The sequence below is a fragment of the Misgurnus anguillicaudatus genome, chromosome 22 (assembly GCF_027580225.2).
Source record: "Misgurnus anguillicaudatus chromosome 22, ASM2758022v2, whole genome shotgun sequence".
Lineage (NCBI taxonomy): Eukaryota > Metazoa > Chordata > Actinopteri > Cypriniformes > Cobitidae > Misgurnus > Misgurnus anguillicaudatus.
In genome coordinates, this window is record NC_073358.2 from 25473082 (window position 1) to 25499393 (window position 26312).

Here is a 26312-nt window from a genome sequence, read left to right on the forward strand (position 1 = left end):
CAGTAAATAACATAAATGTAAATCTACGGTAAATTACCGGCAATCCAGCTGCAATAACATTGAAATTTTTACGGACTTTTTTTACAGTGTAGCGTTTATAATAGCTGGTTGGTAGATGTTTACTATTTTTGGCAAAACCTCCGTTGCAAACCTCCATTTACCTGAATAAAAATATTTTTTACTTTGAAAATGATGCGCTGTCACGTTAACATCAGCTGTTTGTTTACATAAGACTCCGTCTACGTTCATTTACACTCAACTCAACGTCTGAGTTCTCAAACTAAAGCAGGGTCTGCAGCGTTTACGAACGACTCCGTTTATGAGGGTCGAAAACGGTGGCGTAGTGTAAATGAAAGGCGTCGCAAAAGTAATGCGTTTTAAAAGGTTAACGCATTAATGTAAACATAACCTTAGTCTGTGAAGGGACTGTCACACTACACTTTTCATTCTATTGACCTTCATTTATATGCATGCGAAGGCATCAGACCGAGGTTGTGTGATGATATTTTGCATTTTGCTGCGCACCAGAGATCAAGTATGTTAAACTTTCGTATCACGTGGAGATATGTGACCAGTAGAAAACCAGAACTTTACGGCGTAAAATTTATCTCTGATGAAAAGCAAAGATGGACGAAGCCAAAGAGCTTATATTGACAAGGCTCTCCCAACCTATATTTGCCGTAAAGTCCGAAAAATCTAATGTGACCATCCCATGATTCTAGTGTAATATTGTCCCACGTAGCCAGACCTTCAAACTGACGGCAGAAAAACTGGACTCTAGCAGCTTTCATTAACCAAAGATTGGCCTAAAGGCCATCTGACTGACAGGTAAAGTTTTTGTTTAGTTTCCTGCAAATAGTTACAGAATAGGACACGATTTTCATGTTTTTACAATTTTGTGTGCCTTACACATCAGATGTTCAGCCAATGGTCCATGGGTCTGAGGCCAGGTATAATATAGCTTTGATAACTCCACCCCTTAATGACATAAGAAACAAAAATGACCAGCCTAGCGTTTCTTCTGGTGCTAGATACTTTTTAGCCAGTTTAAACCCTGAAACTATTTATCTGCCATTATTGAACATCCTGACTTTACAAAGTGATGCAAATGCCTTTTCATGCCATCTGAGCAGCAATGCTTTGGGCTTGTGTTTGTGTTAGATTTGCATGATGTATAGTTCCTCTATATGTGCTTTGCCCTGAGCTGTATTTTCAACAGGAACTAACTGCCTCCCTCTCTTGCTCTTTCTCATTTCTGTGTCTTTTCGTAACCTCTGGCATTGCCTGGCTGCACACGCTGGGTGTGTGTGGTATGGAACCGCTGTTTGTTTGTGTTTGGATGGCTGTGGGAATGTTCGGTCTGTCTTTATGTTGATTGTCGGGTCGTGACTCTGCGTGTATGTGCGGTTGAACGGCTGTAGTCGTGCTGAGCAGGTGCCTCCCTGCTTGACTCACGAGACCTCGTTGCCCTCTCCATGGGGCACGCCAGCAATCGCCAGGAAGAGGTACTGCTTTCTGTCACCTCTTCCTATTTTTCCTCTGTCATTTCCTCTTTTCAATTCTTATTACTTGCCTGTTCGGTCTTCCATTTCCTTCTCACTTCTTTCATTCAACTATTCCCTCTCTTGATCACTGTATTTGTTTACCGTTTCCTTTAATCTTTCTCTAATATCTTACTTTGAATTATTTTGTTGGTTACTGTTACTTGGTTTCTGTGTCTGGTGTCGCACAGATTAGCCCGCACACCATAACGTTTGTAAATTCTTATCTACATATTATGTATGATGAACTTTCTTTTTTTTCCGATTGGCTGTTGTTTTGCTGCATAACTGCATTTACACATTCAGTGTGGATAAAAAATACTTGCATTATTTATGTGCAACAAAAATAATGCCTGATTAAAGGGATAGTTCACCCAAAAATGAAAATAATGTCATTAATAACCTCTTTCACACAGTAATTCTGGTAAATTACCATGAATTTACCAGAATGAATTTACCAGTAAATACAAAAATGTGCTGTTCACACATGCAGTGACGTTCCTTCTTTTTACCAGTAAGACATCATTCACACATCAGTATCAAACTACCGGTAAACTCGGAGAGAAAGTGTAAGTTACCTGTGGCGCGCGGCTGGCGAGCTCTGTCCGTGTCGTATTTGTAAACAATGGCAGGTAATGACTTAATATCCACGGTCCGTATGTTGTTGTGTTAGGCCGCGTCAAACGGAACCTGCGTTTGCACATTAGGCTTCACAGAGGTGTGCTAAGGATGTCGGCAATTTGGCAAATAGATGGTAAGCTGTTTTAAAGAACTTTGGTGAAGAAATGTGGATGTTAACTTTAGGAGTGCTCGACTTTTAAGCAGCAACTGTGTGGAAACTTCGGTAAACAGTTCGGGGGTAAATGCGTCACCTGTATAAAAAACTTTCTAATTGGCCCGATCTGTCAGCACGGTCTAACGTCGTCCGTTCTAAATGCCGGTAATCCTATATTTTTCGTTCACACATAGCGCTTACCTGTAAATTACTAATATTACAACCTGTCTTACTGGTAAATTGGGAGCACTAATTTACCGGAAAGGTTCTGTTCACACATGACATGTTAACTGCAATTTACCAGTAAATTACAAGTAAAGACGGTATGGGTGAAAGGGACTAATGACTCACCCTCATGTCGTTCCAAACTCGTAAGACCTCCGTTCATCTTTGGAAACACAGTTTAAGATGTTTTAGATTTAGTCTGAGAGCTTTCTGACCCTCCATTGAAAATCTATGTATGGTATACTGTCCATGTCCAGAAAGGTAATAAAAACATCATCAAAGTAGTCCATGTGACATCAGTGGGTCAGTTAGAATTTGTTGAAGCATCGAAAATACATTTTGGTCCAAAAATAACAAAAATTACGACTTTATTCAGCCATGTCTTCTCTTCCGGGTCTGTTGTGAACTGCTGCTAACGTGTTATCTGGTGCGCCCCAGCTTTAGAGTCTTAGGGAGACGCACACTGTAAGTTTGAAAAAAAAAATCGCAACCTGTCAGCAGCGTCACTGTGCACGTGCAGTCGCAACAGACCCGGAAGACAATGCTGAATAAAGTCGTATTTTTTTTTATTTTTGCACCAAAATGTATTTTTGATGCTATTTTCAAAGCGGGTGCATTAATGGTATTTATTTTCATTTTTGGGTGAACTATCCCTTTAAGACAGTATTTTATGAATCTACTTTAATAGAGGAAGGGATTGTTTTATAAAACTGTTCATCACCATTTACTCCTCTCCACATCACATCAACTGCCGTGTTAAGTTACTTTTGCTCACCGCTAAAGCTTGTTTTCTTGAAAAATTCAGTTTTTTAGAGAATGTTTAATCCCAAAAATTTTACTGACACGTTGTCTAGCCATTCGTGACATTATGCGGTCCTGCTTGTCGCTTAGCGCTGTCGATTGCTTGATTACTTCAGCATTGTACAGATGACCCTGTTCACCCTGTAAACTCATTGGACCAACATTCTGCTCCCTATTTATATATCACTTGTAAAACTGTATATAGAACGACAGATTTTGGAGGTACATCATTGGATATTACGTGCCAAATTCCTAAAGCTTCATATAGTAAACTATTAAGAGTGCATTACTGTATTTTTGTTCCATCATGTCTCATCTGGTTAGCTTACATTATATCTGGATAATACTGCCAAGTCATGAGGTATACAGTCCTGAGCCCTATTTGCACGGGATTCGTTTTACAAGGGGAAAATCGTGCTTCTCAGAGGTCTCTCTGTTTTTAATCCCTTCCGAATTGGCCATGTCTATGTTTTTCTCTCACGACCTCCGTAACAATTCTAGAGCAATTTACATACTGTTTTTCGGCTAACTGGCTAGGTCCTCTGAGCAATTTAATCCTGTCCGGATGCAAATGTCTGTGTTTGCCAGCAATATCTTTTGAAAACGCGGTTCTTTTCGTGTTTTGGCCAACATGAACATATATTGTACCCTCTGCGTCCTGTTCATTCAGATATGAAGTTTTTTCCCATTCCGCGGAATAAAATAATTAAAAAAAAGACAAGCAGAATATCATACACTGTTAGAACTGGCCACTGTAATATCAGTATAAGGTAAAAAACTCAAACTTATTTTGTTCAACTCTGGAATGGTTAATTACTACAGATAATTAATCATGATTTCTTTATTTCTTTGGGTTTATTATAAGCAGCCAGTTAAATAAGACATGTAGGCTACTTTAGTGGGATTTGAATGAGATATTTTAATTTATTAAAATTAAATTAATAAATTACATGTTCTGTAATAATTGAACATTTTAAGCAAAATATCAAACATGACAAACACGCGTATCCAGGGCACACCCAAACGCACGAAACATACACTCCCATCTCTGGAATAGCCTGAATCAGTACATAAAATGTACCCGTCTGAATCGGTACATAAAATCACAGACGTCGTGGGGGACACATTGAAACTCAAACGTCGTTTGGAAAACTAATCCCGTCCGAATAGTGCTCTGGTCAGAGTTAACATGCTTAAATATGAGCAAAAAAGCCTATTAAAATAAATACGCATTGTTCTATAAGTCTTTTTTTTATTCAATAAAAAATTGGGAGGAATAAAAAATGAATAATAAATCTATAATAAAACATATTTTATTTTTTTAGAGCAGCGGTGGCCATTCCTGGTTGTGGAGGGCCACTGTCCTGCAAAGTTTAGCTCCAACCCCAAACAAACACACCTGAATGTCATTTCCGAAACATACTGAAGCCTTTAATTGGGATTTTCAGGTGTGTTTGATTAGGGTAAACTTCGCAGGATGGTGGCCCTCCAGGACCAGGAATGCCCACCCCTGTTCTAGAGCATACAAAAGAAGGGTTTGTGTTTGCATAATAATTACACACACAAATATATATATACTATATATATATATATATATATATATATATATATATATATATATATATATATATATATATATATATATATATATATATTAGGGCTGTCAATAGATTAAAAAAATTAATCTAGATTAATCGCATGATTTCATGAGTTAACTGCGATTAATCGCAAATTAATCGCACATTTTTATCCATTCTAAATTTACCCTAATTTAACACTTTTCAGGTTTTTAATATTCTAATCATATATACATATATAGATGCTTTATGCAAATGTATGTTAACAACAGCCTGTTTACATTTTAACAGAATCACCAGCCATTGTTTTGTATATGAATTTTCCTTTCAGAAGATTTTTCTTTCTCCATTTTTGTTTGCTGCTGCATCATTTGTGACCTGTGCTGGCAAGTTGAGTCGGAATTAGCAAATTTAAAAAAAATAGTTGTTCATATTTTGACATTCTCTATTAAAACATAGAACAATGCATGATTTGTTGAAATATAACAAAATATGACAGAACTACACGTGTTTGAAGTTGAAAGAGTCAAATTACCACAAAAATTTCCACATCCATCCATCCATCCATTATATTACCACATCAATACCTTAAAATCACTGGTAAAACTAATAGATTTAGCACACACAAAGCAAAAACATCATCAATGTATGTTCAACTTCTTTTCCTTTTGTTTGATTGACATTGAGACAGACTGCTTAAAATCTAAGTGAACTAATATAATGTTACACATCAGATAGTTTTACCCAACAGTTAACCAAACATTTACTTAAAACATAACAGATTATAGAGCCTACCTGCGTGAATTCTTATCAAAACAGATATTTGTAAAACTGTAATTTTGTGTAGATGTCTATATATCCGGGTCGCGCACTCGCGCGTCTGTGTGCACGCGCTTCAGATATCAGTCAGTCAGCGTGAGGGGATCGCTTTTGAGTCTTGTCGCTCTTAATAACTCTTTAACATTAATCAGGTACCGAACTTTATCTCTCTTAATGACTCTTTTAACATCAAGCAAGTCCTGCAGTCTATTTTCTAAGTCATGCATAAAAGCGAAACCAAAATGAATTGAGACGCATCTTTGTATTAGATTAAGCATTAGGAGGACGGGAAGGTTACACCTCTCAGACGTATAAATAAAGATCATATCAGATGTCCAACGAGCATTTAGAGCATTGGATTTGGTAGACAATTTGCTTAATGTTCTTATTTCTATGAAAACCTTTTACTAATTTAGAGAGAGTCACATTTGTCTGCGTCTCTGTTCATTCAACTATGGGCTGGACCAAGGGTCAAACAGAAATTGCGCGTTGCGTTAATCTCCGTTAATAAAATTAGTGGCGTTAAAATGAATTTGCGTTAACGCGTTATTAACGCGTTAATTTTGACAGCACTAATATATATATATATATATATATATATATATATATATATATATATATATATATATATATATATATATATATATATATATATATATTAGGGCTGTCAATAGATTAAAATATTTAATCGCAGTTAATCGCATGATTTCATGAGTTAACTCGCGATTAATCGCAAATTAATCGCACATTTTTATCTGTTCTAAATTTACCTAAATGTAACACTTTTTAAGATTTTAATGCTCTAATCAGCATGGATTTGGATATATATGCTATATGCAAATGTATGTCTACAACAGCCTGTTTACATTTTCAACAGAACCATCAGCCATAGTTTTATAAATGTTTTTGCCTTTAGAAGACCTTGTTCTTTCTCCATTTCTGTTTGCTGCTGCATCATTTGTGACCTGTGCTGGCAAATTGAGTTGGGATGAGCAAATTTAAAAAAAATGTGTCATTTATATTTTAACATTCTCTATTAAAAAACTTCAAAACAATTGGACCAATTGTTGGAATCTGACAAAGCATGACAGAACTACACCTGTTAATGCAGAGCAAAAACAATATCAATATACATATATGTTTTTCTTTTCTTGTTTAATTTTGACATTGAGACAGACCACTTTAAGACTGTAGGATAATGCAAGGGTTTAATATAAATGACACAGCAGATACTTTTCCTTAACAGTTAACCAAACATTCACTTCAGATATAACAGATTATAGGTCATACCTGCGTGAATTCTGGTCAAAACAGATATTTTTAAACCTGTAATTTTGTGTTAGATGTCTATATATATCGAGCCCAGTCTCCTGAAGATGCGTATAAATAGCACGAACTTTCACGCACACGCGCGTTTGTGTGCATGCGCTTCAGACGTCTGCGTCAGACATCGCTTTTGAACCTTGTGACTCTTAATAACTCTTTTAACATCAATCAGATCCCGACCTTTATCTCCCTTAATGCTTATTTTAACATCAAGAAAGTCCTGCAGTCTATTTTCTATAATTTCTGAATGCTTTTTTAAAACGAAACTAAAAAGTGAAAGAAGACGCATCTTTGCTTTATATGGATTTGGGACGGTACACCTAACAGAAAACGTGCAGATAAAGAAAACTGCACGTGCAGAAAACGTGCATTTTAGATGTTTAATTACCATTTAGAGCATTTGATTCGCTAGACGAGAGCTTAATGTTATTATTTTTATGAAAAGCTCCGACTCATCTAGACAGCGCCAGTCACTTCCTGCGTCTCAATTCATCCAGCTGTGGGTCAAACAGAAATTGCGTGTTGCCTTAATCGCGCGTTAATAAAATTAGTGCCGTTAAAATGAATTTGCGTTAACGCGTTATTAACGCGTTTATTTTGACAGCCCTAATATATATATATATATATATATATATATATATATATTTATATATATACTATAATAAACTCATCCAAACAATGGCATAACACAAATGCAACTTTGGAAATTATGTTGGTGACTAATCCAAAAATGAACCAAAACTCTGTTATATTTTATTATTTGAAGTGCAGTCACCCTTTGCCTAGAAATTTTTGAAGCGTATGCATGTTATTTTTTTAAGAAGCTTCTTAAATTTTCAATATAGGATGAATTTTAAAGAGTATTGAAAGAGTTCATATTTAATCTGGGCTCTTATTGACTGCTTTTTCTTCAATATTCAGTGTAAGTCATCTATTTTAAAAAAAAATGTTGATAAAAAGGTCTCGTTCTAAGTTAATAAACACATAACGGTTCATTATGAAAGGTCTTTATACACCCCTGATAATGTAGTTTTGTATATTATTTTGCATTTTGCAGTTTTCTAATAACAAAAATTAATCTGTTTGGCACAGGTATATTTTTGTCTACAAAAGTAATTTTAAGCATTTAACCACCTTCAGCTTAAATGGTTTTTAAGATCATAGTTAACATTTTATCCAAGTGTGTCCAAACTTTTGGCCTGTACTGTATATTTATATATAGGGCACATATATATAAATACAGTAATGCACTCTTTTTATATATATAAAAATCTTAAATGTATACATATGTGTTTTTATGTGTACACACACACACACACACACACACACACACACACACACACATATTATGCAAACAGTAACTTTTAATTTATATGCGATTAATCAGACAGACAGAAACAAAAAAGCAAAAGACAAATTAAGTTTTCAAGCAAACAGACAAGATGGGTAAATATACTCCTGGATCTTTAATGTTGTGGGTCTGGTTCAGATACACAGCATTATGGATTCTATTAAATACCAACAGATAATATAACCTGATATCCTTTGCTAGAAATCTTATGGGGTGTTTTCCCGGACAGGGATTATCTTAAATCAGGACTAGGTCTTAGTTTCATTAGGAAATATAACTCGTTTTAACAAACATGCCTTACTAAAAACATCACTTGTGTGCATTTTGAGGCAAAACAAATGGCACTGATGTATTTTATGATATGTCAGTGCAGGTTGTTTTCAGTTTGGACAGGTCTTACATTTATTTTAGTCTAGGACTAGTCTAATCCCTGTCCGGGGAACCGCCCCATAATGGGCTAAAAGTCAACACAAAAAAATTGGTTACTGAACACAATATTAAGGTCCTACTATGGCCAAGCCAGTCCCCTGACCTGAACCCATAGAAAATTAGTGTGGTGTACCAAAGAAGAGAGAGCCCCAATGTGAACCTTAGAAGTAGGATCAGGAGAGAATCTGTATGGATTAATTGTCTTTGATCAGTTCCCATGTAACCTTCAACCTCACAAGACATTACAGAAGACTCAAAGCTGCAATATTGGTAATGTGAGGTTGCAGATCATATTAAAGAACTTAAAAATGGCACCAGTAATTGTGAAAGCATGTGCAAAACGCGTTTCAAAAAGAGATTCCCCCATTTTCAATTATCTTGGTTCAATGAATGGTTAGATTTTGTGAATTTTTTTAATGAAAGATCAAAAGAATACACAGTGCCGTTTTAATTCCACAGCTTCCTTTGCTCATATTTAATAGGACTGCATATGAGTATGATTGTGTTGTGCTAAAAAACTAAGATGAGTGATTAAACAATCTCTTCTTTTCAATAGACATGGCTACCACGGCTCATCCAATTCTACTCCTGGTAAACCTTTAACGGACCTGAAGGTGCACTTAGGAAATCCCTCTCAGCACTCCTCAGACCCGGTAGTCATTCACCCTGGAGCAGTGTTGGCAATGCTAGACCTTCTTCCTTCTGTTTCGTCTGACACACAGCCTGAGGTATGAGCTGTTCACTTGTACATAGGCTCTTTCTTATAATCTAGTGAGCCGACACCTTGTGACGTGTCTACATGGGCAACTCTTTGAAGAAAATGGTTGTTTATCGCTGACTTGAAGCTAGAAAAACTCAATGAATATCATATTGGCATTAAAATATATACAGTAGTACACAAAAAATGCAGAGCTTGCTTTGCCACATCCATGAAATGTGGTGCTTACGCTGGTGCCTACAATTTGAGACGGCCTTCATACCAGCAGCATGCTTACTATGCTCATTAGGCTTTGAGACAGAGCCAAGTTTTTACATCTTTAAAGACATCACTCATGAATTGTCTAATGGACAATAAAAACATCCATCTCATGTACCATCAAAATTAAGACTATAGTCAATACTATTTCAGGATCCACAATGAGAATCTGATCCCCTAATGGCCTCATTGCATCACATGCAGTGGTCTACAGAATTCACTTCACTGACATTATCATGCAACGTTAAGCTAATGATTCTTGGAGTTTGGCTAAGCTACAAATCTTAGTTTTTAATTTCAATTCAAAGTTTCATCATCTTTGATTCCTGAAACTCACTTCACTCTCACCTTGCTTCTCAGCACGCTCTGGATCTTCAGTTAGCTGTTGCTAACATCCTGCAGCTTCTGGTGCATTCGGAGAGGAACCAGCAGATCCTTTGTGAGGCGGGTCTGCATTCACGTCTACTTCAACGCTGTAGCTGTGCTTTAGGAGATGAAGATCACCCGCTCCACCCACCCCTGCAAAGGATGTTTGAGCGACTGGCCTCTCAGGCCCTACAGCCCATGGTGCTCAGGTGACTCAAAAGACTTTCATTATGTTATCATCCTTCGATAAGCGATACGAGAGGAAATTGCTAAAGGGAACTTGAGAAGAGAACAACAAAGCATTCAAAACAATGCCGCTCAGGACTAGATAGAGCTGTAATAGGATTTATATCCTGCAGCATAATGGCTTATAGCCTTTTTGTAATACATTTTTATCAGTTGAGCATTGGAGCCCTAAAAAGCTTTACACTAGTATGATTGAATGTAAAAAATTGGGCATAGAGATTGTACAGCTATTCACAGTAGCAGAGTGTGTATGTGCATACAGTGCATCAGTAAAATAATCATATTACAAACAATATACCTGGGTTTGACAACTAAATGAAGCCTTGTTTATACTCGACACATCCGCATAAAGCTGGCAACGACGTTAGTTATATCCACGTTGTCGTGCACGCCGAGTTGCCCATTTTCATTGTGTCCCATCATTTTAGCGACCATTGGAGTCAGCTGATAAACTAAACTTTTGCCGAAACCCGGTGGAGGGACGCCAAAAACATCTTTCCGATCCCCAAATGCTTTGACCGCATTTTTCTGTTCCTCTTTTAAAATCAATGCGCTGTTGATATCTTCTAGAACAGACTTGATGACAGAATATTCATATCTCAATTCTCCAGCGGCAGCCGTATTCATTATAAACTGAATCAACACAAGCTCTTTGGTGACGTGGTTGATTATGTTACTGTTGATCATCTGTCCATCATTGAATAAAGCCCTCTCTGACAAATTTTAATTTGGTTGGCACCCAGGCTAACTAAGACCTTTACTTGCATTCTGGCGTAATAATTAAGGACTTTGCTGTCGTATCATGGCATGCAGGAGGCACAATGATATTATAGGCCTAGAAAATTGCAACTTTTAATTTTCCGTCTGCTTTAGTACATGATGTAACTACGGAAGAGTCAAGTTTTAAATAGGAAAAATATCGAAACTCTTTGGTCATTTTTGAGCGCGATGCTAATGGTCTAATCAGATTCACTGGATTATGCTAAGCTATGCTAAAAGTGGTACAGCCAGACCCGGAGATCGGCTGAATGGATTTCAAAACGGTGAAAAATTCAAATGTTTAACTCTAGGGGAGCTGGAAAATGAGCATATTTTCAAAAAAGTGGAGTGTTAAACGTTTATGCAATGACATTTAAAGGTGCAGTGTGTAAATATTAGCAGCATCTAGCGGTGAGGTTGCGAATTACAACCAACGGTTTAGTCCACTGCTCACCCCTTGCTTTTGAAACACAGAGAAGCTACGGTAGCTGCTACCGGACAAACATGTAATTTTTGGAGACAACTTAGTAAAAAAAAATGTCCGTTAAGGGCTTCTGTAGAAAAATGGTGGCACAAAATGGCGACTTCCATGTAAGGGGACCTCTTTGTATGTACATAAAAAGGTCTCGTTCTAAGGTAATAAACACATAACAGTTCATTATGAAAGGTCTTTATACACCACTGATAATATAGTTTTGTATATTATTTTGCATTTCTGTCAAGAGATCCTTCTAAAAATTACACACGGCACCTTTAAGAAATTGTTGTTTTATTCATGTTCACAAATTTATATATCAAGCTTTGATGTTACAAGTACTAGGGTTGTTTCAGCGAAAAACAACTTCTGTCCTCTTCTTTGTGTTGATTTTGGACTCGATTGCTCATGTCGTCCACTGTTTTTTTCAACAAATAGGGCAACAGCAAGCGCATCAACTGTAAATGCCTCATCCGTTTGTTGAGATGCACACGCGATCAGCGCAAGTATAAACAAAGCTTTAAAGCGCAGGTGTCACCACAAAACAAATCAGTTGTTTTGAGCTTAAGGTGTAAAGTAAATTGAATGCGGTGAGACACAAAGACTGTGTACCGGTAAGTAATGCTAGGACAACTTGGTCTTTTATTACACTTTCTTCACTCGGTGCATTTAAAGGTACCGTGTGTAACATTTATAAGGATCTCTTGACAGAAATTCAAGTAATTTACATAATTATATTATTAGTGGTGTATAAAGACCTAACATAATGAACTGTTATGTATTTATTACCTAAGAATGAGACGTTTTTATCTACATTCACCGCGGGTCCCCTTACATGGAAGTCGCCATCTTGTGCCGCCATGTTTTTACGGTAGCCCTAAACGGACAAACTGCGTTTTGGCACTACTTTATTTTGTTTTAAACAACAACATGTTTGTCCTGTGGCAGCTACTGTAGCTTCTCTATGCGTTTTGGTGAAAGGTGGACTGAACTGTTGGTTGCAATTCACAATCTCACTGCTAGATGCCACTAAAATCTACACACTGACTGCACCTTTTAAAACAAACATACAACTACTTCAACTAGTCCATAATGTAAAGAGATGGCTTGTTTGAGCTGTTTCTTTTAATGATTTACTCAGAGAGTTATTGCTTTGGCAAATCCTTAACTGAATGAACCCCATTTATTGACTCCATCAGAGTCATGCTTGTGTGAATTTGGGCTTTATCAAAGTTTAACTATGGTAATTCATTTGATACAGTTTAGTGATGTTTAGTAGGTTATTTAAGTTTTTTTTTGCATATACTGTACATATAATGTTAGAAAGTGTATGTTGAAAGACATGTTGTCTTGCCATTACTGTATATCCCAGGAAACACACACATATAATTATACCTTTAAGTCCCTTTGGATAAAAGCGTCTGCTCTGCCAAATGCATAATGCAGATGTAAATGTATGGATAGACAGACAGACATATAGTATTACAAGCTTTACGAAGGCTGCATTACATTGTATACTTATAAGACTAATATTTATGGATCTATATTGTAATGGTGCATGTTTCTACCCCCAACCCTCGATTGGATTGCCTCCCACATCTAAGCTCCTTTCAAACCTGTGTTTTTATTTATACCAAGACCAGATGAGTCAGTTCAAAATGAGTTTTGCTCCTGGGGGTCTTGCATGATTCGGTCTTTATAGATTTGATCTCATCACAGCTGCGCGTTTGCATAAAAAGAAAATAATCAAATTTGACACATCTCAACGTTATTTAAAGCTCTCCATGGTTAGTCTCTAAGTAGAAGGGATTAGCGATTTTCAATTTTCCGCATGGCTGATCTAAAGGGGTGCAGACTTCCCTATAAAATACCAAAAACAGCAATTCAGCTCAGCTCATCTAAAGCCCAATTTATACTTCTGTGTCGATTGTACAATGTAGCTTACGCTTAGCCAGTGCTACGCAGACTGCAAGTAAACCTAAATGCTTCAGACCTGTTTCATAGTGATAAACAAAAACACATTTTAACTTGAATCATGTTAAAACCAATTATGTGCTTTTAAACAAATTTGTTCATATTGCATTTGGAACAAGAGATGGTTAAAGAGAGGGTTTTATTTTCTAGTGAAGTGAGTCATTTATGATATTTTGTTTTGATATGTAGACAATCTAGAGATTGTGGCATATGTAAATTGCTTTTTTAATTATTTCAACACAGTTTTACAATTTATAGCGTATTATTTCACAGACTTCCTGGCTATGGATTGCGGACCACCAAAGGTCCCTAGACCCCACTTTGAGAACCCCTTATACCATTTTTTAATGGATTTTTAAAACACACTCTTTGTGTCTCTTTGTCCTAAGTGATAACACTTTATGCACGTTTATAACAACTGTCATTTAGTGTCATTTGTTCAATTATGTAATTTTTAATGCAACGATGATATTGTTTGAGATGTCCTTGTTATGACAACTTGACATACACCAACACATCATAACTTGTCATGAATCTGTCATAAACATGACATAGCAGATTAATAATGAAACCTATTAATAATGAAATTACCTAGCTTTAGCTTCAACATGTACCAATGAAGTTGAGGTCAAGAAAAATATTGATACGCACAGTGCATGTAAATAAAAATATTTACATGCACAGTCTTACGCCGATTATGCTTAAAAACAGATAACACGCGGGTTCATGTAAACGTGTAGAACGGTTTTCTTTAATCGGGGAAAGCCCATAAACTGCGTAAGCAAAAAACGATCGGCACAGGTAGTTTTTTGCTCATTACCCCGATTTCGCGTGGCATGTAAACACCTTAACCGGCTTTCTCATGGTTTTGTCCATGTGCGTTGGCAGAGAAACTGCGAAAATAAAAACTGATGTTATATTTACAGGTTCTGGAGACGCGAAAAGAGATAAAACAACATAGCTTAAGACAGATATGCCTTCGGCTTTTTGATAAACTATTATGTACTATAGGCGATGACGTCACTACCTGACAAATCTCCAAGTCCCATGTAAACGCAGTGCATAGCCGGTTTATTGATTTGCATGTAAACGCATGAAAACAGTTTTTATAATAAGCAGATTTTTGAAAGTTATCTGCTTACTCTGTGCATGTAAACATACTTACTCATGACGCTGTTTAAAACAACTTGACAGAGTATTAGCACTGAAATTTGACAATGACATTTTATTGACAAATTCAGTTTGTATCACTTGTAAAAAGTGGTCAAAAAAAAAATTCATGACACAATTATAATAATTATAATGGCCTCATGAAAGCCAATGTCATAACCAACTACATGACAGTTTAATATAATCTTTAATGTAATGTTAAGTGTAAGTTTGATTATTAATTTGCTATGACATTTTTATGACAGATTTATGAAAAGTTATGATGTATTGGTTTATGTCAAGTTGTCATAACAAAGACATCTCAAACAATGTCATCTTTGCATTAAAAATGACATAAATTAGCAAATATCACTTAAAGGAATATTCCATTTTCTTAAAAGAAAAATCCAGATAATTTACTCACCACCATGTCATCCAAAATGTTGATGTCTTTCTTTGTTCAGTCGAGAAGAAATTATGTTTTTTGAGGAAAACATTGCAGGATTTTTCTCATTTTAATGGACTTTAATAGAGCCCAACATTTAATACTTAACTCAACACTTAACAGTTTTTTTCAACTGAGTTTCAAATGACTATAAACGATCCCAAACGAGGCATAAGGATCTTATCTAGCGAAACGATTGTCATTTTTGACAAGAAAAATAAAAAATATCCACTTTTAAACCACAACTTCTCGTCTAAATCCGGTCGTGATGCGCCAGCGTGACCTCACGCAGTACATCATGACGTCAAGAGGTCACAGAGGACGAACGCGAAACTACGCCTCAGTGTTTACAAGTGTTGAGAAAGAGGACTGTTCCTACATTGTTGTATGTCAACTGATACTAATTAATGTCTTTGTGTCAGTTTATTGTTTACAATGGTCTGCAAATGTGCGTTTCATATATGTAACACGTGACCTCCCTACATCACTACGCATTTACCTTTGGTCGCGCTGGACCGGACCTAGACGAAAAGTTGTGGTTTGAAAGAGCGTATTTTTTATTTTTCTTGTCAAAAATGACAATCGTTTTGCTAGATAAGACCCTTATGCCTCGTTTGGGATTGTTTCTAGTCCTTTGAAACTCCGTTGAAAAAAGCTGTTAAGTATTAAATGTTGGGCTCTATTAAAGTCCATTAAAATGAGAAAAATCCTGCAATGTTTTCCTCAAAAAACATAATTCTTCTCGACTGAACAAAGAAAGACATCAACATTTTGGATGACATGGTGGTGAGAAAATTATCTGGATTTTTCTTTTAAGAAAATGGAATATTCCTTTAAGGACGGGTGTCATAAATGTGCATAAAATCTCCTTTGTGGTTATGACACGTCTCATGTCATGAAAATGAGGGTGTCATGTCAGTCTTATGCACACCCCTTCAAGTAAAGTGTTACCTAATAAGTTTACAAAATATGTAAACATGTCTTCATAAAATATTATTAATTCATCTTTTGCAGGGAATTTCTACGGCTTGGAAATCCTCTGAATTGCGGGGCTTGGGACAAAAAGCTCCTGAAGCAGTATCGGGTCCACAAACCGAGCTCTCTCAGCTATGAGGCTGAAATGCGAAGTAAGAATAAAGGAATGCATGCAGACTTATAGAACTGTCACTGTGCTTTTGTGCCATCCCATAAAGAGTCTGTGTCAGTGTTGTGTGCACTTGTTTCTGTGGCTTCTCTGTGAAAGGAGAGGCATTACTGTAGGCTTCACTGACTGTGGACTCTGGTTAATCAATCACCATCAGAATCAAACAAAAGAAATTCCCTTCTCCTTATCCTCGGCTCCTCATTTGCCGGAGATGAGTTCCTAGCTTCCTTAATTACCAGTGAAATTACTTTTCTCCAAGCCTACACTATGTTGAACACGTTTGTTTGAACTTGTTAAAGTATAGGTTTTCGCTTACTGGAATGTGAGGTTGTGCACTCAGGGGTCCAGCTGCACAAGCAGTTATTAGTTGGTTATATTCACAACAGATTAGCGTAGCGATCTCACTTCCTACTATCTGGGTAGGCAGCTGCCTTTTAAGGCAGTAACCTAATTATAATGAATCCTCATAGATCACTAATGTAGAGGGCCTGGAAAAACTGTAACTCATAATGGCACACAAATGGCACTCGATGCGATACTGGAGTAAATGTGAACTATAGTATATAAACATTTTAAAAATGCCAATATTTTGTTTCTCACACTGAATTTATGCAATAATAACTGTTATTTAAAGGATTAGTCAATTTCCTTAAAAAAAAACACACTATATCATCCAAAATGTTGATGTCTTTCTTTGTTTAGTCGAGAAGAAATTATGTTTTTTGAGGAAAACATTCCAGGATTTTTCTCATTTTAAGGTCGCGCTGGCGCGTCACAGGACCGGAGATAGATAGTTGTGGTTTAAAAGTGCATATTTTTTATTTTTATTGTCAAATAATGATAATTGTTTCACTTGATAAGACCCTTATGCCTTATTTGGGATTGTTTAGAGTCCTTTGAAACTGCAATTTTAAACTGCATTAAAACTGTTAATTATTGGGGTCCATTAAAATAAGAAAAATCCTGGAATGTTTTCTTCAAAAAACATAATTTCTTCTCGACTGAACAAAGAACGACATCAACATTTTGGATGACATGGTGGTGAGTAAATTATCTGGATTTTTTTTAAGAAAATGGACTAATCCTTTAAAGGACAACACCTCCGTTTTTCAATATTTAACCATGTTCTTACCTCAACTTAAACAAATGAATACCTTTTTTTTTTCAGTGCGTGCATTTAATCTTTGTACAGCGTGCCGTAAATGTGTTAGCATTTAGCCTAGCACCATTCATTCCTTAGGATCCAAACAAGGATGAATTTAGAAGCCACCAAACCCTTTACAACCCTGTTACATGAGTAGTAAGTAGGGCTGGCACAAAATAAACCGTGGCAATTTTTTTTAAGTGAACTTAAATTTGAACTATATTGTATGGCGGAAGAGCACTTAGTTTGCAGCACTTCGACCTCGGCACGCAGTAATATCATCACTCCTGACTACTCCCCCTCTCGCTTAAACTTACGTCAATATTATTGCGCCAGAGGTTGAATAATCTTTTATTTTGTTTTTAAAACATTTTATTTTGTGCTAACATTCACAATGTGCTGTACAAAGATTAAGTGCACGCATTAAAAAAAGATAGGTATGCATTAATTCATCTAAATTAAGTTAAGAACATAGTAACATATTGAAAAACGGTGTTGTTTTCCTTTAAATGATATCATGATAGACAATTCACTGATTGCAATCATTGCAATTGCATTAATGCTATTTTATATTTTACCTCACATATCAGTTTAATGTTACAAGCATTTATAAGACAAAACTGGCTATATCAGTTCTTTTTTTATTTTGCATGATTTTCTTTGTAGTGTATGTACATTAACCCTACCAACATCTGTTCTTTTGCACCTTCAGACAGCATGACCTTGTCCATGGAGGGTTTTGGGCCAGACAGCGTGTTTACAATTAATGAGGACAACAGCCAATACCGGATCAGTCGGAGTCTTGTGCGATCGGCCGAGGGCAGCACTGTGCCCCTCACCCGAGTCAAGTGCCTGGTCTCCATGACGACGCCCCATGACATCCGTCTCCATGGCTCATCCGACACACCTGCTTTCGTGGAGTTTGACACGTCATTAGAGGGGTTTGGGTAAGGCTACTGTTTGCATAATCCATGACAAACAAACATGTATCCATCATTCAGGCATCAAATTCGTTTACCGAATACATACAGTACTTCGATCAGACATATATTTAATGTTGTGCTTTTAAAAGCCTGACCCAGTTTTCAAGCCCCCAAAATACAGGCTTGAAAATACGCGCATAAATCTCTCAACATATCACAGTTCAAAGCACAACAAAGAATCCACACTGCGAGCCTCCATCTGTTTCTGTTTAACATAATCCCATAAGGACACATTTTAAAAATCAAACAGATCTGATGTTTTAGCATTTTTATTAATTATGAAAGCACAATTATCATACTTTGTCTCCTTTTCAAATAGTTAACTGCTTGAATGGCGTTTTTTATGAAAAGACAGGCATGGCTAACCCACATGCTTTAAATAATGCCAGTTGTGCACCGATAACATTTTTATTTGACCAAATCTCCCAGTTTGGTCATTCTTTTAGTTTAATAGTGTTATTACACAGCAGTTTTATTGCTCAGTGGACTTCAATTCCCAGTAAAGCTGTACCAACTGTGCAGTAAAAAAAACGATATGTTTCATCCAGTGTCTTTAAATATTTCCTCCTGCATCCGTACATTTAAAAAGACGTGCTTTAGAAAAATTGAGGATGTAAAAATCCCTTGTACTGGCCCACGATTCATCTCATAAATGCTAAAAAAATCAGCGCACGCAGTGCACTTCCCATCTGCCTTCATAAAATATTCATGTAAACACGTTTTGTATTGGGGCGTGTGGACGAGCCTAATGGTGCCGCCACATCTGGGCTTTTTGGGTTATAAGGGAGTGCTTTAAAGAGGGGGTAAACATTAGACCCTTTCAACACACATTTATTTAAAAAAAAATTCTTTGTATTTAAAGCTTATTACAATTTAAACACCCTAGTCGTCTTATAAAATAAATGTTTGCAGCTTTTTTGTACAAACCAAACATTTTTCCAAATTGCAATATTCTCTAAATTTCTGATTTAACTAACTTATTTGTACTTAAATTATAGCTAAGCACAAACACACACACACACAAGTCTGGTGGGCCGTGTTAATGTCTAAACGTTTCTGGGTGGATGGTTGTATTGTGGTGGGGTGGGATGTTTTTTTTTCAGACCACAGCTTGTTCAATTTTAACAAGACTTATGAGGCTTCCTTTGAAAAAGTTTATTAGCCTCCACAGAGATCTTTTCAGAAGCTGTTTTTAGTGACAGTGGGGTTTTCTGTTTATTTGATAAAAACTGAATGTTTAATAAAGTAGAGATTGACAGCAGTATCACAATGCATGACACCTATTTTCCTATTTTATAAGAAAAACCCTCAAAGATTGTGTACATGTAGTCTAATTGTTTAGACTTTTAAATAAGTTTAAATACGGATTTTTGTTATGTGCTGTGTTACGATGTGCTATTGTGTCTGTGTTACGTAAAGCAAGACACCCACTAATATAAATCATTTCTTTACCGTTAGTGTGAAATGTTCTCACATTTTATGACTGTTTATCACCGAGAGGCAAGAAAAAAATGTGCAAAATGCCTGGAACGCAGGCATTCCTGATTTTTATCTTTTGTTGTTTTCTCATCCTTCTTTCCTCTCCAGCTGTTTGTTTTTGCCCAGTCTGGCTCCTCACAACGCACCCTCCAGCAATGCCAACACATCTGGAGTTAGTGACGGGGCGGTGGTCAGCGGTATGGGAAATGGTTCGTATGCCTGCACACAGCACAATCTTTTGATTTACATAACATCAGCCGATAGCATCTCATTCTTGTGATATAAAGCCCAAAATATGAAATGAATGAAATTGTTATCATTAAGTTGATTAAAGGATTAGTCCATTTTCTTAAAAAAAAAAAATCCAGATAATTTACTCACCACCATGTCATCCAAAATGTTGATGTCGTTCTTTGTTCAGTCGAGAAGAAATTATGTTTATTGAGGAAAACATTCCAGGATTTTTCTTATTTTAATGGACATTAATGGACCCCAACACGTAACAGTTTTAATGCAGTTTAAACTTGCAGTTTCCACGTAGCTTCAAACAATCCCAAACGAGGCATTAAGGGTCTTATCTAGTGAAATGATTGTCATTTTTGGCAAGAAAAAAAAAATGCACTTTTAACCCACAACTTCTCTTCTTCCTCCGACTGTGTGACGAGTCAGCGCGACCTCACGTCATTGCGTAATGATGTGGAAAGGTCACGTGTTACATATGTGAAACGCACATTTGCGGACCATTTTAAACAATAAACTGACACAAAGACATTAATTAGTAACTTTCGACAAACAACAACGTCCACACTTGTAAACACTGGGGCGTAGGTTTGATACGTCATTCGTGACCTCTTTATGACAATTAAAAATGACAATCGTTTTGCTAGATAAGACCCTTATGCCTCGTTTGGGGTCGTTTAGGGTCCTTTGAAGCTGCGTTGAAACTGCAAGTATTGGGGTCCATAAAATTACATTAAAATGGGAAAAATCCTGGAATGTTTTCCTCAAAAAACATAATTTCTTCTCGACTGAATAAAGACATCAACATTTTGGATGACATGGTGGTGAGTAAATTATCTGGATTTTTTTTTTTTTTTTTTTGGAAAATTGACTAATCCTTTAAGTATGCTGTGGTTAGACATACATTAAGTACAGGATAATGTACAGTCAGATGATAACTATCGCTTTGTTGGTCCTGATCATACTGTTGGGGTGAATTTAACAATTAATGGCTTATTGACTACATTATCCTGCATATTACCGCACTACTGACTAAATAAATATAATATAAATGCGCCTGACATGTTTTCCTGTAAATTAGCATTTTTTTATTAGACTCTTAATGGATTATGCAAACAAACTGGGTTTTCTAAATGCCATGAGGCCAGGATTAAGTGCATTTTAAAGTGAATGTATCTGATGAACGTATAATACATGCCAAGAGCATTCAGTTAATAAGTTTCTTTCATTTTTGACCCAAAGTGGCGTTTTGCTGATCTGAGCTTTTCATATATTCATGTTCAGAGAAACATAAAAATAGATTGATAAAGAGTTTTTTGTTTGTTTGTTTGAGTTTAAGAAGGTGGGTGGGTAGGAGGACATAGCACTTTGACAAATTTTGTAAGGAGTATATGTGTTTGACAGGCATGAGGTGGAGAGGGAAGGAGCGCACATGAGTGTGACTGAATCTGGCGGAGTCTAGAGAACAGAGAGATTACACTGAAACTTGACAGAGCTTGACAGAAATTGTGTGTGTGTGTGTGTGTGTGTGTGTGTGTGTGTGTGTGTGTGTGTGTGTGTTTTATGCTCCTATGTGAGAGTCACCAGCTCCTAGCAGCCTTGAGTAGGCGTACAAGTGCCTATGTAGTATTAATGAGGTGATTCAGGGCTCGCTGCCTCTCTCTCTCTCTTTCTCTCTCTCTTTCTCTCTCTTTCTCTGTCTCTCTCTCTCTCTCTCTCTCTCTCTCTCTCTCTCTCTTCATTTTTCTGTCCCCTGTTCATCCTACATCTTTCCCCGCCCTTCTTTCTCTCTTTCTTTTTGTCTCTCACTCTCTGTCTTGAATGTAAATGGATGACTTCAGTATTTATAGATAGATTCCTGCATCAAGTCCTCTGACCTATTTTTGCCGATTACATTATCGTCATTCCTGCTTGGAGAGTTTCATTCAGATCTCTTGCAGTCATTGTTCTTGACTTCTTCCTGGGGTTCCCTGGGTTTGGGTTGCAAGCCCAAGTGGATTTTGTGTCCTAATAAGCTTGGAATAAAATATAAAGCATGTGTGCTAGAAGTAATAGTTCATTATGAAATAGGACTTTGCAGTAATGATTCTTGATGTTTAAAGAAAATGGGACACTTTATTTGCATGCCATTTACAGTTATGCATTTGATGCTTTTATCCAAAGCAACTTACAATCAGGCTTTCCATTTTATTCGTTTGTGTGTCTTGCTGTTGATAGGGCAAAGCTCTCTGCTCTTGTGGAAGTGTGTAGTACATTGTGTCCAACCAATGTTCATTAATGGCTAGTGCAGTACTTAGGAAGCATTGGGTGGTCGATGGCTAGTATGTGACCAAGTCTGTGAAAACCTAGCAAAAGTTTTTTTTGTGATTTACTGTTTTCTACATAAAATCACCCTACATGTAGAGAACATTCTGTGATGAAAAAGAATCTTGATATTGAGTAAGTTCAAGTAAAATATTAAATTAAATGCAAAATCAATGACTGAAATCAATGTGATGCTACAGATCTATATAATGAGCTTATGAGGCTTTAGATTGAATTTCACAGGCGTGGTTAGAAATATATACAGTAAATCCACAAAATTACTCCATGATTTACTCACACTCAAGCCATCCGAGATACATACAGTCACCTAAAGGATTATTAGGAACACCATACTAATACTGTGTTTGACCCCCCTTTCGCCTTCAGAACTGCCTTAATTCTATGTGGCATTGATTCAACAAGCTGCTGAAAGCATTCTTTAAAAATGTTGGCCCATATTAATATGATAGCATCTTGCAGTTGATAGAGATTTGTGAAATGCACATCCAGGGCACGAAGCTCCCGTTCCACCACATCCCAACGATGCTCTATTGGGTTGAGATCTGGTGAGTGTGGGGGCCATTTTAGTACAGTGAACTCATTCATGTTCAGGAAACCAATTTGAAATGATTCGAGCTTTGTGACATGGTGCATTATCCTGCTGGAAGTAGCCATCAGAGGATGGGTACATGGTGGTCATAAAGGGATGGACATGGTCAGAAACAATGCTCAGGTAGGCCATGGCATTTAAACGATGCCCAATTGGCACTAAGGGGCCTAACGTGTGCCAAGAAAACATCCCCCACACCATTACAACATTGCATTAATGAGAAATTAAACAGGTGTTCCTAATAATTCTTTAGGTGAGTGTATGTGAGAATCATACACATTTGAGATATTTTAGTAAATGTCCTGGCTCTTTAAGCTTTATAACTATAGAAAACGGTCCACAACTTTCAAGCCCAAGAAATGCATCCATCCTTTACGGAAATAATCCCCACCCTCCAGGGGTTAAATAAAGGACTTCTGATGGTAATCGATGCGGTTTTGTAAAAAAAATGTCAATTTTTAAAGGAATAGTATGTAATAAATTTATATTAATTAATCATAAGATGGCGCTGATATGTCAGTAGACATTAAGAAATCATTTTCATTTCAATTACTTATATCACTGACAACAGTGGTCTGGTCAGGATATTGTCATTTAAGTTGCAGCCCACAACAGATGTTTATGTTGTCATTTTGTGTATTGGCCACCAGTTGTGTGATTGCAGTACCAGTTTTAGCCACAAGTTTTGTGATTGCAATATCAGTTTTGTCCACAATACTACATACTGTTCCTTTAAAACTTTATAAACTACACTAGTCAACATTTGAGGTGGATCAAAACCTATCTTAGAAGTTGTCTTAAAACCAATACCTGTTCTTGTCTTAGGACAACTTTGATGAATGTTTTTGATCCACTTCAAATGTTGACTAGTATATTCTAATTGGCTTTCGTTAGCGGCAAGGTAGTAGCAATAATAAAAGTCATAGCCAAAAATCATTTAAAGATCACCGATGGTTTGATTGACGCTTTTAAATTTGCTTTGGTGTACGTGTGTAGTAGTTAGGGTTGCCACCTTTGATTTGTCAAAAACCAGGACACTCAGATTAAATTTATTTTTGTTTTGTTTTTTTTGGAGGGGGGATCAATAATATTTGCAAATATACTATGTTAACAGTTGTAGGACTCTATTCCCTCCCCAGACAGCAGACGACTCTGGGCCGGATCTGTGCCGAAGTCAACAGCTCTGGCGCTGATCCGGTGCGGATCCGGCCCAGAGTCGTCTGCTGTCTGGGTCTCTTACCTATATTTGTCCTGACATAGATGCTTTCCCTGAAGTAGATGTACTCCCTGATGTAGATGCACTCCTTTCTACATTAAATACATACATTAAATATACTTTTGTATAAACATTGTGTAAACATATACTGCATAATTATATTCTATTATAAAATATAATTATTTGTAGAAATATAGGATATATTCTTTAGCAATTAAAACATGATTACATGTATTATAATAGATTATAGACAACTTTTTGTTTTTGTTAACTTAGTAAATTTGGGCAACCTAAAACTGACATTTCTCACCTCTTTTTCCATGTGTATTCCTCATCCCTTTTTGCTGCCTGCAGAAGTCTCGGCTGTCCCTCAATGAATGCTTTAAACTCCAAGCATGATCATTTAAAGTTTAATCTAACTTGAAGTTCAGCTTTGACCAACCCCACTGATCGTTTTAAAAGCTGACTAGCAACTTAACTCAAACAATTTCATCCAGGATGTGTGTGTGGAATCTGTGGATGCGACGCGTGCGACCAACCGACAGCATAGGTAGTTGCTAGGCGATAAGCTGAGCCTCCAGTCAAATAAAAGTAAACGCCTGGCCAATCCACTGTGTTACCTGTTCTATTTTACCCGGTTACGGACAAAGGATTGGATGAACACAGAAACAGCGGAAAGAAACACTTTAATTTGAAACCAGGAAATTCTGCTTTAAAAGTTCATTTTCACAAAAAACCGGGACAATTCGTGTCCCGGGAAAGAATATAAATTTTCAGGGACTGTGACTCAAAAAAGAGAACAATCCCGGGAAAACCAGGACGGGTGGCAACGCTAGTATTAGTACATGTTAACGATATGCAAAAAGTACACACTCCAAAGTAACAAAGGATTGCAAGTCATCGTCTCCAACATAAATCTCTTTTCTTGTACTACAATAAACACACGGATTGTATGCAACTGTTTACTTTCTGGAATTGGTGAGATAGAAAATACCGACATTATCATAATTCCTCCGGACGTGGACTCACAGCCTGTAAATTAACTCCTGTTAGCATTGCATTGTGACTGAACCTTTTAAACATGGTAAGGAGCGTCACATTTCCGGCTGACGTCAGATGTATTCAGGCCAATCACAACGTACAGGTTAGCTGGACAGTTTTGTACAAAATCCATGCGTTTCAGGAAGACAGGGAAATCTGAAGCTACAAAAATGTACAGTATGTGGAAAATAATAACCACAAACCACGCAAACACATGGTATGATACCAAATACACAAAATAATGTTGTTTTTAGCAATGAAATAGGTGATCTTTAAATAAATGGCTTGGCCGTTGTATCAGTGTACAGTAATATAATGTACTACATTTAAAGGGATAGTTCACTTTAAAATGAAAATTCTGTCATCATTTACTCTTTCTCGTGTTGTTCTAAATCTGTATGATGTCTTTTTTCTGATAAACACAAAAGAAGATATTTTGAGAAATGATGGTAAACACCCAGCAGATAGTGACCATTGACTTCCATAGTAGGAAAAAATATTTTGGAAGTATTGTGATAAATGATAAAGAAAATATTTTGATAAATGATGGTAAGTACACAGTTGACGGTACTAATGAAATTCCATCATATTTTTTATTCCTACTATGGAAGTCAATGGTCACTATCTGCTGTGTGTTTACCATCATTTCTCAAAATATCTTCTTTTGTGTTCATCAGAAAAAAGAAATTCATACAGGTTTAGAACAACATGAGGATGAGGAAATGATGACTATTTCCTACTTTAAAGTGAACTATCCCTTTTAAGGTAGTTTTTTTCTAATTATGACACCACTTTACTTAAACACATCCAAGTCTTCACTTGTTGATGAGACAACAATATTTATGCAACATGAAATATTGTTTCTGTTATTCCCAAATAAAAAGTAAATAAATAAAATGAATTGAATGAAATGTCAG

The 26312-nt window shown here is 36.5% G+C and overlaps 1 protein-coding gene across 4 annotated transcripts in view; it reads left to right on the top strand.

Annotated features, from left to right (window-relative positions):
* The window catches only part of wdfy3 (WD repeat and FYVE domain containing 3), a 143598-nt gene that overhangs the window by 52665 nt on the left and 64621 nt on the right, over positions 1-26312 (top strand). For 3 of the 4 annotated variants that reach the window (XM_055199920.2, XM_055199918.2, XM_055199919.2), the window contains exons 13-18: positions 1422-1505; positions 9401-9572; positions 10181-10395; positions 16249-16361; positions 18235-18469; positions 20093-20193. In XM_055199920.2, coding sequence (XP_055055895.2) covers positions 1422-1505; positions 9401-9572; positions 10181-10395; positions 16249-16361; positions 18235-18469; positions 20093-20193 — 920 coding nt within the window. The remainder of the gene's footprint in view (positions 1-1421; positions 1506-9400; positions 9573-10180; positions 10396-16248; positions 16362-18234; positions 18470-20092; positions 20194-26312) is intronic. The other variant, XM_055199921.2, reaches the window with a different exon arrangement.